Here is a 15,448-nt window from a genome sequence, read left to right on the forward strand (position 1 = left end):
TAGAGTATGATTCTATGACCTCAGTAGGTTAAAAGGGTAACCCCTTACATGCTACTTGTTTAAATACCTAGGTACTTAATATTATAATAATTAGCCAAGGGATGATGAAATCTTTCAGATTGTGGTATCCTTGTCTGTGGTTTATGCTTCGAATCCGTATTTTCTTACGCATTGTACTCGTATATAACAATATAACATAGGTTTCTTTGAATGAGTTAAATACCTACAGTATCAGAGCAGTTAAATAGGTATGTATTAATTGTTTCTCTCTAGATACAAATTTACACTATGTTGGAACTCCTGTGCCAAATTTCTGTAAGTTACGGTGCTGTAACTTAAATGTGTAGTTACGTTGTACCCCTTCTTTTTTCCTGTCTTTATTTGAAATCTATGATTCTAAACAACCTTAATAGCCAATATCTAATCTACTCGCGTTGAGATAGATATTGTTCAAAGAGAGCAAAACGATCCAACTAAATATAGGTGAAAGACTAATACACCTAATTGTGAGGTGTAGCACCTACATAATTCATGAAAGGAACACCATAGCACTCACCAAATCTCCAAGTACCTGAGGCGTTCTAAATCAAATCTTGTGTCTTGAGATACCAAGGTCGTCTTATCTCATAATGAAATACGAAACAAGTTCATTCCGTCAATGTAAATAATTATGTCAACAAAAAAAATTAGCGAGTGGAAAAGTAAACCTCCATTAACCCTGCTGTGCTGAAGGTGATTTTAGTCCAATACTGACAGGAACGTGTGAATAGAATAGAATTATCCCTTGTCTATCCTGCTGGGATATTTCTTCTGTTGAAAATGTGAGACCATAGGACAAAATTATTGCAGTTCATATCAATTTTCATCATTCGTTGGCATCCCTGTGTGAACGTACAAGATAGGGATAAGGAACGAGAAAATCTTCTTTCAAATTAAGGAAGTTCGTACCAGTAAGACCAATGCCTTCAAAGGCTTTACTGCTCGTATACAGGAACACTGGTATTTAAGTTTATAATACTTATCTTTACGGTACAACTACACAATGTAAATTATGTGTGTTATCAACACACATAATTTTCTTAGAGGCTCTTCATTCAATATTACTGTTTGATGAAAGGAAATGTCTCCTCTTGAAAGAGTTTTACTCTTCTGAGTAAGAGGGACTCTTTTAAAGACTCTTCTTTAATTTCACGTTTCGTTTTAGGCTATTTCCTGAGGACAACATACAGAATGCAGGGCTAATATGGTACAATGATATGACTTGATATTTATTATGATCTTATTGATTCTCTTGTTTACCTTCTGAGATGTGAAGTTTGAGAATCGTGAACACTACAACTGCATTTCACGTTTCGTTTTAGGCTATTTCCTGAGGACAACATACAGAATGCAAGGTTAATATGGTACAAAGATATGACTTGATATTTATTATGATCTTATTGATTCTCTTGTTTACCTTCTGAGATGTGAAGTTTGAGAATCGTGAACACTACAACTGATGCTCCCAACTTTATGAGCATGTTCTTTTTAAATGTCAAAGCTCAGAGAAAAAAGTGCAGATTTTTTTTCTTTCTTCTAGACTTTTACCCTTTTGCCTGTCTAGAATCCTAATTCCAAGAAGTTACTTTTCTTCTGTTGAAAATGTGAGACCGTAGGACAAACTTATTGCAGTTCATATCAATTTTCATCATTTCAAAATTGTTGTTTCTGTTTCAGTTACACCGGCATATGAGCACAGATGACTTGCGAAATGTATTCCACGTTTCCAACTTTATGAGCATGTTCTTTTTAAATGTCAAAGCTCAGAGAAAAAAGTGCAGATTTTTTTTTCTTCTAGACTTTTATCCTTTTGGCTGTCTAGAATCCTAATTCCAAGAAGTTACTTTTCTTCTGTTGAAAATGTGAGACCATAGGACAAACTTATTGCAGTTCAAATCAATTTTCATCATTTCAAAATTGTTGTTTCTGTTTCAGTTACACCGGCATATGAGCACAGATGACTTGCGAAATGTATTCCACGTTGAGCATCATTCTTCAGGTAAGATTTCTTTATTTTCATCATCACAGAACTCACTATCCAAACTTTGTCTTTGAACCAGCTGTCATTTTGGCTCTTGGGTTCAACTTTGTAAAGATGCTGGTTGATTTTTCAGCAAAGATGGCCTTATTTTATATTCCGCTCTTCTTAAAAACCAAATAATTCAAAGATTAGTGCCCCTACAGCTGAATATGTCATATATCTATTCATCCATTAAACGATAAATGGTCCATTACAAGCCGGAGAAGCAAAAGAAACAGCCAATTAGGTCTTTATAATAAAGATATTTCATAAATGGCTTCCATTTGTATTTATACTCACACGAGCTCCCAATAATTTATGCAGTGGTCGAGACAATCTCTAAAAAGCCAGTCAAACAGTTTCATCAGCATAGATAGTTCGTAATATAGAGTACCGAGTACAAAACACATGGTCATATATTATCGTCTGATAGGTGAATGTATTCACAACTAGATCAGTAGTTCTGTAATGTAGGAAATGTAGACCGTGCCATTCTATTTGGTGACTGTTTGGGACAATAATCTGTGCTGACCGTGTTCCTCTTTCTCCCCGCAGTTCCGGAGTATGAAGTCGTCAAAATCCACTCGATACGGAAACGAGAGATTGGAAATCTGGACGATGGAGGAGGGGGCAGCAGAAGGACCAAGGAGAAGACGAGTGAAGATGACTCCAAAGTGCTAAAATTTAGCGCTTTCGGACAGAATCTAAATTTAAATTTACAAAAGTCAGATAGTTTATTTAAGGATAAATTAAAAATGTTCATTGCCGAACCTAGATACCTACGTGTTGCATTGCTACATGTTAAGACATTTTGTACCACATAAGGCCAAAATGAAAAAAAAGTACCTACGTACACAATATGCGCTACTTTTGATAGATAGTTGAACAGGACCAAAATTTGATAAAAATTTTTTGGCCTTTCAGATTGTTTGATTCATTGGTTAAATTTCAACTTTGAATTAAAATTTAGTCTAGGGAGGACAAATTAATCAGTTTTTGGAAATAGTTCCTCGGTGATACCTATCAAGATGAATTTAATCAGGCTGCTATTCTTCTACTGCGAGATAAACATGATGGAACGTTACTTATGGTAAGTTGGTTAACAACTTTATTTCAGTCGTCTGGTTTTGTATTTGAAATTGGTAGGAACAGAATATTGTCTTTTAGCTTCTCGAGAATAATCTAATTTTCAAGAGCTTCTTTGATATGGTTTTGTATTTGAAATTGGTAGGAACAGAATATTGTCTTTTAGCTTCTCGAGAATAATCTAATTTTCAAGAGCTTCTTTGATAGATAGGTTTTTATAAAGGAATGCTATCAAAACTTTTTTTTTTTTTCAAATATTAAAGGAAACTTTAATAAATACTCGTAGTATTTGTACTCGTACAAGCACCCATGCAATAAAGAGCAGCATTATTTTTATAAAGATTTCTATCTCTCCAAGTTTTGGCGGAGGGTTGAATTTGTCAAGTTAAGCGTATACCAGTTTAAACGCCATGCAATAACGGGCTAAAAAAGTCCCCAAACTTGGAGACCACAAAGCTAAAGTCTCTGCGGTTGCCTACTCTTCTTGTCAAACCAGAGGTCTCGATTAAATTCATCAAAACTTTTTTTTTTTCAAATATTGAAGGAACCTTTAATAAATACTCGTAGTACTTGTACTCGTACAAGCACTCATGCAATAAAGAGCAGCATTATTTTTATAAATATTTCTATCTCTCCAAGTTTTGGCGGAGGGTTGAATTTGTCAAGTTAAGCGTATACCAGTTTAGATGCCATGCAATAACGGGTTAAAAAAGTCCCCAAACTTGGAGACCACAAAGCTAAAGTCTCTGCGGTTGCCTACTCTTCTTGTCAAACCAGAGGTCTCGATTAAATTTGAGGTTAATGAACAACTTGTCTCCAGTGACAGGGTAGTACGTTTACCTCGTAATATGTTCAGACGTTGGAAGTGTGACATGTGGCTTGATAGAATTGGTGCCTGAGTAACAGGGTGTACCTACCTGAGATCATGGACGGGGCTGGAATCCCTTTACATTAGTAGTTGGCTGCTACTATTATGGTGGTCAAATTCTAAAATGGGTACTTCAGGGATAAAATTCAATGCTTTCGACTGGGATTTGACCCGTCTGGCAATTCACCATAAAAAAAAAATAAATAAAAATAAAATGAATAAAAATAATAATATTTAATAATTAATAATAAATCAATATTTCAATACAAAATGGACCCTTTTTCTGAGTAAGCTCTATAGTTCACTGAACCACCAATTTTATTTCTCAAATTTACCAAGAGGAAGATGGTGTTTTGGGTCATCAATATGACAGGAGATAACTGGAGTATCTGGAATATTCTGGACTATTAAGTTACTCCTATGTACAGACCTGTCTTCATATCCTCGTCTCTTATTCAAATGAGTGGTTGGATACATGTCTCAGCCTTCTATCTATCTAAAAAAAAAGAAAAAAAAAAATGTATGATAATGATAATAATAAAAATGTGAAATATGATAGATAATTCATTGAACAATACCTATCCAGTGTCTCTTGGTGTCTAGCATGATCTAATTCTTAACCTCTTAGGTACTCTTCTAATCCGAGATTCATATTGGTTATTGTGTCTGCATAATCTGCATGGTATGATAAAAACTGGAATAGAATAGGTACCTACTCTACGAATAAAATAGAATAATAATTATTAAGAAGGACCTAACCCTGCTTTTTGAGTGAAGTAACTTTTCTAATGTGCAAAATTTTCAACAAGAGAGTCATTCTACAAAATGAAAAAATAATAAAAGAAAAAATCAAGAAGAAAACCAGTTAAAAATCAAGGGACGAAAGAGTTTAGTAATAATCAATTAATAATATTCATGATTTACATCATAATAATGCTGTTATGCATTGTGGGTTATGTAGGGTATTAAAATACTGTAGGTCGCCGATATCTACATTACTTTATTACCTGCAATTGATTGGTTGTCTTCTAAACTCGTAAAATCCTGATTCCGAGGATTATATCTGTTCATAAGCTTATATTGTGGAATAAATATCTTATCTGTACTGTTACTATAGCAGTTTTTACCATAAAATAAGAATAAAAATGGAGGTAAATAATGCGAAATAAAGACATTATTGATACTTTATTGTCTATAAAAATGTATACCTAGATGAAAATATAGCGGTTTTAATGCAGTCGTATGCAGTTTCGACTCACCTTGGCAAATTGGACACAAAGAATAAATGCCCCATTAAAATTTCCATCTCGTTTTCTCATTTCAGGAAGGAACGATCGGGCATGATTTGGTTGTCAAACCAATTCCATCCCACGTCAGGAAACACGCTCTAGATGCCAATAGTCAAGAGGACAGTTTACCTGCCAACGTAACTTTAGGAAACAAGGACTTTGTACATCATCAGCATATTGTTTACCGACGGAATAGCGCGCACAGTCCTGACTTAAGCGATTATGGTAAGAGCGTTTGATTCCAAGCATTGACAAAGAAAATCTCGTATCAATGATCTGTATTTTATGCACTTTAAAATAAATAAATAAATAAATTACAAATACAAATTTTAATAATGCAAAATAATAGATAAAGAAGATGTAGGACCATACATAATAGTGGAGATGCCTGTAACTCATAGTATTACAAATACAAATTTTAATAATGCAAAATAATAGATAAAGAAGATGTAGGACCATACATAATAGTGGAGATGCCTGTAACTCATAGTGAGTACAGATGGCCTTGCACATTGCATACTCAAAGATACCAGGCGTTCATACAAAATTTCCCTTCGGCTTTCAACACAATGTATGGTTTTCCATTCAAGGTTTCAATAGGTGTGAGTAATTTTCACTTTCAATTACCCTTATGCAAACAGCAGACTCGGTATTCTAGAGAAAATCTGTTCAAGCTAAAGAGACAATTTAGAATTGGTTTGATTTTTACATGTTTAAACCTAAATTTGATGGTGATTTTTTTCATTCACAGCTTTCATGGAACCCGATGCAATGCCCACGTATACGAAAAAGAAGAGGACTAAACGGTAAGATACCAGGCGTTCATACAAAATTTCCCTTCGGCTTTCAACACAATGTATGGTTTTCCATTCAAGGTTTCAGTTTCAATTATGCAAACAGCAGACTTGGTACTCTAGACTTCTAGAGGAAATCTGTTCAAGCTAAAGCTAAAGAGACAGTTTAGAATTGGTTTGATTTTTACATGTTTAAACCTACTTAAATTTGATGGTGATTTTTTTCATTCACAGCTTTCATGGAACCCGATGCAATGCCCACGTATACGAAAAAGAAGAGGACTAAACGGTCCTCAAGGACAAAGAGAGAGGCCCCTTACGTCATTTATCCCGAAATTTTAGTTATCGTCGATTACGATGGATACAGGTGAGGCACCTAGCATTAAAGCTTTTTGCACTAATTAATAAATATTCTACTATTAAAGACTTGTACTGGCGAAAAGATTTCTTAGTATTTCTAATCTTTATGATACTTAAATAAATAATAAATTTATGACGATGAAATGTGTCCGTTTCGGTCACTCTTCAAGACGTGTAGGGGCAAAGAGCTCCAAAAGATGGGTCAAGCTTATAAGAATCTACGAATTGAGAGGAATTCAATTGGGGTTTACAACGAAAAGCTACCAGTTACTAAAACAAGGTTTCATTTCTATTACAGTTTTGTTCTGGAGGAAGATGTCAGGCAGAGCATGAAAACATAATCCCTGATTACTCACAAAACACTCCCACGTATCTGAGGAGAAATGACGATCCAGATAACAGGTAAATAATGAGAAATCTCCAAATTTTACATTAATGAGTGAAAAGGGAATAGAGATTTTGGGGCCACTTTAGTAAATTTAGACATAGACAAAGGTAGCTACACTTTTGGAGCTTTCATTCTCTTATTATTGAGTGAAAAGGCCAAGGAAATTTTGGGCCCGTTTGGTTCGACAAATTTCCCTTTTGCTTTGTAAGTCGAACACTGGTATTTGCGTGGGTACTTTGATTAGGTCCACTTTTTTTAATTGGTGATTGTTTTGTATTCACATAATATCTATAGTTTTATCACTCAAGTTTTTAATTCACTCTTACAAGTCTTACACAAACACATTTTACCTAGTACGATATTATTAGTAGATTTTTAAGTACCTAAGGAAATTCGGATGCACCCTGGTTTCAGTTTTTCTTGAAATATAATTCCTTTATCTACCTTCCAAAATATGGATTATTTATTAGATCCATATTTACACCCCCTACTCTCAAAATATCCTTTTCCTGATTTCATCATTTTCCTCAAATAAAGTCTTCTCAAGTTCACGTTGTTAATTTACCTTTGTCTATTAACGTTTAATTTTTAGATATGCCTGGGGCAACAACTATTGGACGTCCGTAACAACCAAGTCGCCATTTAATAGTTTTTTTACGACACCCAAAATGGTTTCCAAGTCCCCCTTCTTTTACGCCACGACGAAAAACATTTTTAATAATAAATTTCATGCCAAAGACCTTTCCAAGTCAACACAGAGTTATATCTTTGATAAAAACCACATTTACACGACTCCGTTAATGGCGACAGTTACTTCGCTCGGGTTAGGTAAGTAGTGACCCGAGATATGGATATGGGTGATGAGAACCAACTTCTTGTTTCAACTCTGTGGATGCCTTGGATGAAAACTTTCCCCTTAAACTATCATCAACTTCATCCAACTGTTAACTCATCAAAACCTACGATCTACTAGCTGCAACGATCTCATCTTGACTATGCAATGCGCTAAAGCTACCGAAAAGTAGTCTTCATTTATTGCCCTTGTAAATTTTTCTTTTCAGGTTTTTATGGTGGTTCATCTGAAAATTTTACTGCGTGACAAATAACGCCCCGGAATTTATTTATTAAAAAGCTCTGAAATGCTACTGGTGTCCCAAATTGACGTCAAATCAAAGAGCTTTAAATTTATTGCCCTTGTAAATTTTTCTTTTCAGGTTTTTATGGTGGTTCATCTGAAAATTTTACTGTGTGACAAATAACGCCCCGGAATTTATTTATTAAAAAGCTCTGAAATGCTACTGGTGTCCCAAATTGACGTCAAATCAAAGAGCTTTAATTCAACTTAAATGGCAGAGTCTTACAAATGAACCACTATACACAAATTTCTTCTTTCCCTGTCATTTTTCGTTTCACTTGCCTTTTCAGATATGAATGTGCATGACTTCTTTACATTTCCAAGATTCTAATAATTCCTGATAATAATAATTTTACTCTGAATGCTTACATCCCCAATAATAATTCCCACACAATTCTAAATGATCGTAATCCCATCTAACAAACTGCTAGAATGATAGGCCAATGACACGTAGGTACTAACGTCTTCCAAATAACTACAGGCTGATGAGGACAAAGAGAGAGGCCCCTTACGTCATTTATCCTGAAATTTTAGTTATCGTCGATTATGATGGATACAGGTGAGGCACCTAGCATTAAAACTTTTTGCACTAATTAATAAATATTCTACTATTAAAGACTTGTACTGGCGAAAAGTTTTCTTAGTATTTCTAATCTTTATGATACTTAAATAAATAATAAATTTATGACGATGAAATGTGTCCGTTTCGGTCACTCTTCAAGACCAAAACAAAAAAAATCAAATTATTTAGTCAATCAAATTGCTTAAGCCAAGATTAAAAATTAAACGGAGTTTAAAATCACCTTATGGACCCGGACCTTAAAAAGGTATTTAATTGGTGATCTTTCGATACCGCTCAGGGCACAATCATCAGACCAAAGAGCAGAATAGTATTCGAATCTTTTCATAACAACATTTGTAATGAATTTCCCGTTTATTTTAGGGCAGAGATGCTACTCCCTACTTGGAGCGCAATCGAGTGGGTAGGGACGCAATCGATTCTGCCGCAGCTTTGACCGACATGGGTAAATATTTGTTCCGCGAGAGGCGACTTCCCGTGTACGATATAGCTGTAGCTGTGACCAAGTAAGTATTAGATTAAAATAAACAAACCAACAAACAAACAAACCAACCATACCATAAATTAATCTGTTGAAACAAGTTGTTTCGGCAATGGCTGAAGTCATATTTCGTAATTAAACTAGGTCCTAAGAATTAACCAATCGAAATTTGGGATCTAAATTCCTAAATTTTGATTTATTATTTCTTTGTTAAGTTTAAATTCAGAAGTGTGTTGGGTGGAGGCAAAAAGGCTCACAGTAAAAGAAAAATTTAGTGGTTGGGTGGAAGAGCTCCTCTAGGAGAACCCTGCCACTTAAAAGAAAGCCGTAAAAAAAAGTGTGCCTCCGATATGTTATTGAACCGAATGCCGACAACGTAAGCAAATTCGGTACCTACCTACCAAAACGTTGGTTATTCTGGTTTTAAAAGGTATAATTTCGCTATCAAATTTATTTTAGTATTAATACCTCCTTAGGTAACACTTTAAGTAGGCACGTATCTATTGTAGCATGGGTATGGTATACGTACGTACCTCTACCTATTTAGTACATTAAACTTGATGCTTTATTGTTATTGTTTCTTCATCATTTATTATTTCAGCCTATTTTACACCCCCCCCCCCTTCTTTTTCTTTAAACAAACTAACCAACAAACAAACAAACAAACCAACCAACCAACATTCAAACCATAAATCAATCTGTTGAAATAAGTTGTTTCAGCAATGCCTGAAGTCATATTTCGTAATTAAACTAAGTCCTAAGAAATAACCAATCGAAATTTGGGATCTGAATGTCTAAATTTTGATTTATTATTTCTTTGTTAAGTTTAAAGAAGTGTGCCTCCAATATGTGTCAATGTGTTTGGCATTTGGTTATTAAACCAAATGCCGACAACGTAAGCAAATTCGGTACCACCTACCAAAACGTTGGTTATTCTGATTTTAAAAGGTATAATTTCGCTATCAAATTTATTTTAGTATTACTACCTCCTTAGGTAACACTTTAAGTAGGCATCTATCTATTGTAGCATGGGTATACGTACCTCTACCTATTTAGTACATTAAACTTGATGCTTTATTGTTATTGTTTCTTCATTATTTATTATTTCAGCCTATTTTACACCTATCTTCTATGTTCTTTTCCTCTCTTTATTTAAAAGACTTCATTAGTCTAATTTCTAATGTGTAATGTGTAAAATTAGAAAGGTTTGATCCTTTAAATTTAATGTATCTTTAAATGAAAATGGGTAAGAGTTGTTTTCAAAGGTTATTTTCTCCGTCTTCCATTTCTATCACTCTTCCCGTAATCTGTCCAGTAACTCATCTTTATTTTTCTTAATATCATTATCTACTCATTGAGTCATTACATTATATTACTAAGTAATTATTCTTTAACTATACGTACCTGTCTTAAAGTTTGTAAATGATCTTAAGATTCAGAAATACAGGGGTCTATTTGAGGTTTCTTAAATGTTCAATAATTATACCTAGGTGCATGTAGAAATATTATTTTCTGAATCCATCAAATTATGGTTCAAAAAGGTAGGTGATAGAAGTTGGCTGGATAGGTGATAGAAAGGGGTTTGAATGTAGAAAACGTAGAGGTAACTTTTATGATCACAAGACAACTTTATTTATGCCACACGGGAAAAAATGCACAGCTTCTTCAAACAGTAAATTTTGTTAGTAAAAACACGTGTTAAGCTAGAAAGTCTTAATAGGGTCTCTTCAGAGGTCTTTTTTTGTGTGAAAAGTAGAAGTTTGGTTAAAACACATTAGTTTGTTGTCAGTAGCATGCACCTTTACATTACAATTAATAGGGGATATTTTCCGGGAAATTTCTGAGTGCGGAGTCCCCTATTTAGGACTACTGCACACTGCACTAAATTGTTTTATTTTACCCTTCCCAATCAAACATTGCTGTCTTCTTCATGAAGTTTGGCTAAAATGGCTGTCTCTTTTATGATATTCACCTAACATTTCTATCTCTTCTATTAAAGAAGTTCGACAGTTGTTTGATTGGTTTTGAGAGTTTCACGTATCATGGTAGTGTCTGAGTTAGCCCTCCAGTGATACTTTTAAACTAAACGTCTTTTTCCACCGTCATTCATTCTTCATAGGTATGACATGTGCCGAAGGAGGAAAGGAGGCCGTTGTACAAAAGGAACGGCCGGTATGTCTGGGCAAGAAAATTCTTACACAACCTTTTTTTCGTAAATTTGTACATAAAGATTATCTTTGTTTTACTAGCTACTAACCCTAACCTAATTTAATTGGGGATGTTTTTTTGAATGTTTCATTGGTTTACAGCTCAAAAGAATGTTTTGAAATAAATCCCATTGTTATTATATGTATGTATTGAAGGTGTTCCCACCTATACCTACGTTCGTAAATTTGTACATAAAGATTATCTTTGTTTTACTACCTACTAACCCTAACCTAATTTAATTGGGGATGTTTTTTTTGAATGTTTTATTGGTTTACAGCTCAAAAGAATGTTTTGAAATAAATCCCATTGTTATTATATGTATGTATTGAAGGTGTTCCCACCTATACCTACGTGTATAGTTCACAGATCACTCACCTGTAAAAATAAATAATTTTATAGAAATTTGTATAGAGATTTTATCAGTTGAGTAGATAGCCATTAAAATTTGTTAGCTTAAACTATGTGTATAAAATGAAAAATAATCATTATAAATGTTTGATATTTTTTAGTGATTGGAGATGGCCTTTTTTTTTAGATTGCTATGGCATTTTTCGTGTAAAAAAACGATTTTTTTTTTTTTTTTTTAAATATCTCTCAGTTTGATTCCCTGATTCCGAGGATTATATCATCTGTTCATAAGCTTATATTGTGGAATAAATATCTTATCTGTACTGTTACTATAGCAGTTTTTACCATAAAATAAGAATAAAAATGGAGGTAAATAATGCGAAAGAAAGACATCATTGATCCTTTATTGTCTATAAAAATGTATACCTAGATGAAAATATAGCGGTTTTAAGGTATATTTTACCTGAACCGGAATTTTAGTGAAGTAGGATAAAAATTCAACCTGGCTATAACAAATTTATTCAAATAAACTCATCTCTCGCATAGGACTGAAAAGTCCCTTTACTTCAGCAGAAGGCTACTACTATTATTGTGGTCAAATTCTCAAATTATATGAGGATAAAATTCCATACCTCGGCTGGGATTGAACCCACGCCCTCCTGTTTACCAGGCGAGCGCCTTGACCACTACAACATCATCACCATAAAATTCTCGGCATTGCAAATAAAACAATAAATCAAGTACATATTAAAATTTTGTAAGACGTTATTTTGTAATGCAGTCGTATGCAGTTTCGACTCACCTTGGCAAATTGGACACAAAGAATAAATACCCCATTAAAATTTCCATCTCGTTTTCTAATTTCAGGAAGGAACGATCGGGCATGATTTGGTTGTCAAACCAATTCCATCTCACGTCAGGAAACACGCTCTAGATGCCAACAGTCAAGAGGATAGTTTACCTGCCAACGTAACTTTAGGAAACAAGGACTTTGTACATCATCAGCATATTGTTTACCGACGGAATAGCGCGCACAGTCCTGACTTAAGCGATTATGGTAAGAGCGTTTGATTCCAAGCATTGACAAAGAAAATCTCGTATCAATGATCTGTATTTTATGCACTTTAAAATAAATAAATTATTACAAATACAAATTTTAATAATGCAAAATAATAGATAAAGAAGATGTAGGACCATACATAATAGTGGAGATGCCTGTAACTCATAGTGAGTACAGATGGCCTTGCACATTGCATACTCAAAGATACCAGGCTACTGGTGTTAAAAGACAAATCCTGCAATCAGCCTCGTGAGAACAATTAAGTAGGATCTATTTGAACGAGATCTAATGGGATTGATGAGAACAGCAAATGAGACATTTAGAACTGCTGTTATAAACTGTTGGTATAATGGAACAACTTGTTCTAAGCTGACAGTCTAAATAAAGCACTACTTATACTTATATCCACAAAAGTTGAAAAGAGGCTCTTAGCTTCACCACAAATAATTCGTGACCAAGTTAGTAATTATGACTAGACATTCTGTTTCTCTGCAATTGTACATACCAAGCTTACTCCAGTTACTCCCCAGAATAGCGAGATTCATAACCCAATCACATTTCGACTCCCTAGGTTTCGCATACGTTGGCGGTGCCTGCGTTGTCAACAAGCGGCTGGAAAAGGTGAACAGTGTTGCCATCATTGAGGACACTGGAGGGTTCTCCGGCATCATTGTGGCAGCTCACGAAGTGGGACATCTCCTGGGAGCTGTCCATGATGGATCTCCACCTCCGACGTATCTGGGGGGCCCGGGCGCTGAGAAGTGCCGTTGGGAAGATGGCTTCATTATGAGCGATCTGAGACACACGGAGAAAGGCTTCAAGTGGTCTCCCTGTAGTGTGTCTTCGTTCCATCACTTCCTCAAGTAAGTTCCTCTCTCAGCTCAACTCTATATTATGTTATTAAAACCGTGTTTAGACTGCTGGGGTAGTCTCATTCGAAGAGTATAAGCAAGGTATATTCTATTCTATACACAAAAAGTCCACTCCGAGGCTTAGGTGTAGGGGCAAACAGCCCTAAAGGATGGGTTAGGCTTCAACGAATCTACGAAGTTCCTCTTTAGTTCTGATGAATTTGGGGACAACATCAAGTACGTGGAGTTTATAGTTAAGGTGTCTTTGGGAAGATGGCTTCTTAATGAGCGTTCTGAGATACACTGAGTCAACTCCGTGCAGTATGTCTGCGTTTCATTTGCTCAAGTATTCTAGAGCTTTCTAAATATAATACAAAAACAATAAATTACTCCTTAGTTCGTTATCAACAATCACTTATTCCGTTTTCTAAAGCTGTGTCCCCGTCGATCGACGAGGTGAATCTATGTTGTCGAGGCAGTGTACGGTTTCCGTCCACGTCGATTGACGGCGTCGCCTATGTTTGGACACACCTTAATACACAAATGGTTTTTCTTTCAGCGGTGATACAGCTACTTGTCTGTTCAATTCACCTCACGAAGACGAATCTCTGCCCAGAGTGCTACCGGGAAAACTCTTGTCACTTGATGCCCAATGTCGGAAAGACCGAGGCACCAGCGCCTGCTTTGTAAGTCATCTTTATAAATATTTAGAAAGGAAAGGTCTTCATTTTTGCGATAGCCGAAGGTTTCACTACATTTAAGGATATAGGTGTACCATCCTGCCTCGGTGGCGTAGTGGTCAAGACGCTCGCTTGGTAAACAGGAGGGCGTAGGTTCGTTCCCAGCCGAGGCATGGAATTTTATCCTCATTTATTTGAGAATTTGACCGCATAATAAGGGAGCTCTAAGGGTTAGGTGGTAGAGAACGCCTCTGGCGTTAACCTCACCTATAGTGGTTACCTTCCACTCAAGAGTCTATTATTATTACGTTACCTCTTAGAAACCGCGTTAACCAGGGAACAGACCTTTTCCGTTCATCAGAACCTTAATTCTGTCCAATATGCTTCCTTTCTTCCTTTTCTTCACCATTTCCGTGTACAGCCGGGGTCGTCGTTTTTCGTCAGCCTCTCAGTCAGCCTTAACTGGGGTAATTGCTTTGGGCTACAAATTTTACGACTCAATGCCCTTCGCACTCAACCTTTGCTATTTCTTTAGTACTGGATGATGTACATAATTTCCATATGTCTAATAGTTTCCTTTGTATTTCATTTGAATTACAGAAAGATGACAGAGTGTGTTCCCAGCTGTTACTATTTCTTTAGCACTGCATGATGTACATAATTTCCATATGTCTAATAGTTTCCTTTGTATTTCATTTGAATTACAGAAAGATGACAGAGTGTGTTCCCAGCTGTTCTGTTTTGACGCTGGTTCAGGATACTGTGTGGCATACAGACCAGCAGCGGAAGGATCTTCTTGTGGTGATGGCCAGGTATTATATGAGACCTTGTGTCAACCAACCTTCGAAGAAAAACTACTTTTTCCTTCTCATACCGGAGGGCATCTTTCCAAGTTTCTGACTACGAGTTCCTGAAAAGTACAAAAGTACTTAAAGAGGAACATAATGAAGTTCATATTGATGTTATTTTACATAAAAATAAACTTATTATAATTATTATTGAAATTGTTGAAGAATATCAATACTCTAGTACTCTAATAATATCAGTACTCTAGAACTTAAAGGGATTTATTCCAAAAGTGAAGAAAAACTACTTTTTCCTTCTCATACCGGAGGGCATCTTTCCAAGTTTGTGACTACGAGTTCCTGAAAAGTACAAAAGTACTTAAAGTCTTAAAGAGGAACATAATGAAGTTGATATTGATGTTATTTTACATAAAAATAAACTTATTATAATTATTATTATTATTGAAATTGTTGAA

The 15,448-nt window shown here is 35.2% G+C and overlaps 1 protein-coding gene across 1 annotated transcript in view; it reads left to right on the top strand.

Moving 5' to 3' along the window:
- The window catches only part of LOC103511514 (A disintegrin and metalloproteinase with thrombospondin motifs 18), a 77,416-nt gene that overhangs the window by 57,901 nt on the left and 4,067 nt on the right, over positions 1-15,448 (top strand). Inside the window, exons 3-14 of the mRNA XM_026825183.1 lie at positions 1,975-2,038; positions 2,615-2,859; positions 3,066-3,149; positions 5,338-5,527; positions 6,331-6,463; positions 6,772-6,858; positions 7,437-7,515; positions 8,923-9,065; positions 11,160-11,212; positions 13,228-13,519; positions 14,067-14,193; positions 14,895-14,999. Of these exons, the coding sequence (XP_026680984.1) occupies positions 1,975-2,038; positions 2,615-2,859; positions 3,066-3,149; positions 5,338-5,527; positions 6,331-6,463; positions 6,772-6,858; positions 7,437-7,515; positions 8,923-9,065; positions 11,160-11,212; positions 13,228-13,519; positions 14,067-14,193; positions 14,895-14,999 (1,602 nt within the window). The remainder of the gene's footprint in view (positions 1-1,974; positions 2,039-2,614; positions 2,860-3,065; positions 3,150-5,337; positions 5,528-6,330; positions 6,464-6,771; positions 6,859-7,436; positions 7,516-8,922; positions 9,066-11,159; positions 11,213-13,227; positions 13,520-14,066; positions 14,194-14,894; positions 15,000-15,448) is intronic.

Source organism: Diaphorina citri, unplaced genomic scaffold (genome assembly GCF_000475195.1).
Source record: "Diaphorina citri unplaced genomic scaffold, Diaci psyllid genome assembly version 1.1 scaffold33, whole genome shotgun sequence".
In the NCBI taxonomy this organism is placed as follows: domain Eukaryota; kingdom Metazoa; phylum Arthropoda; class Insecta; order Hemiptera; family Psyllidae; genus Diaphorina; species Diaphorina citri.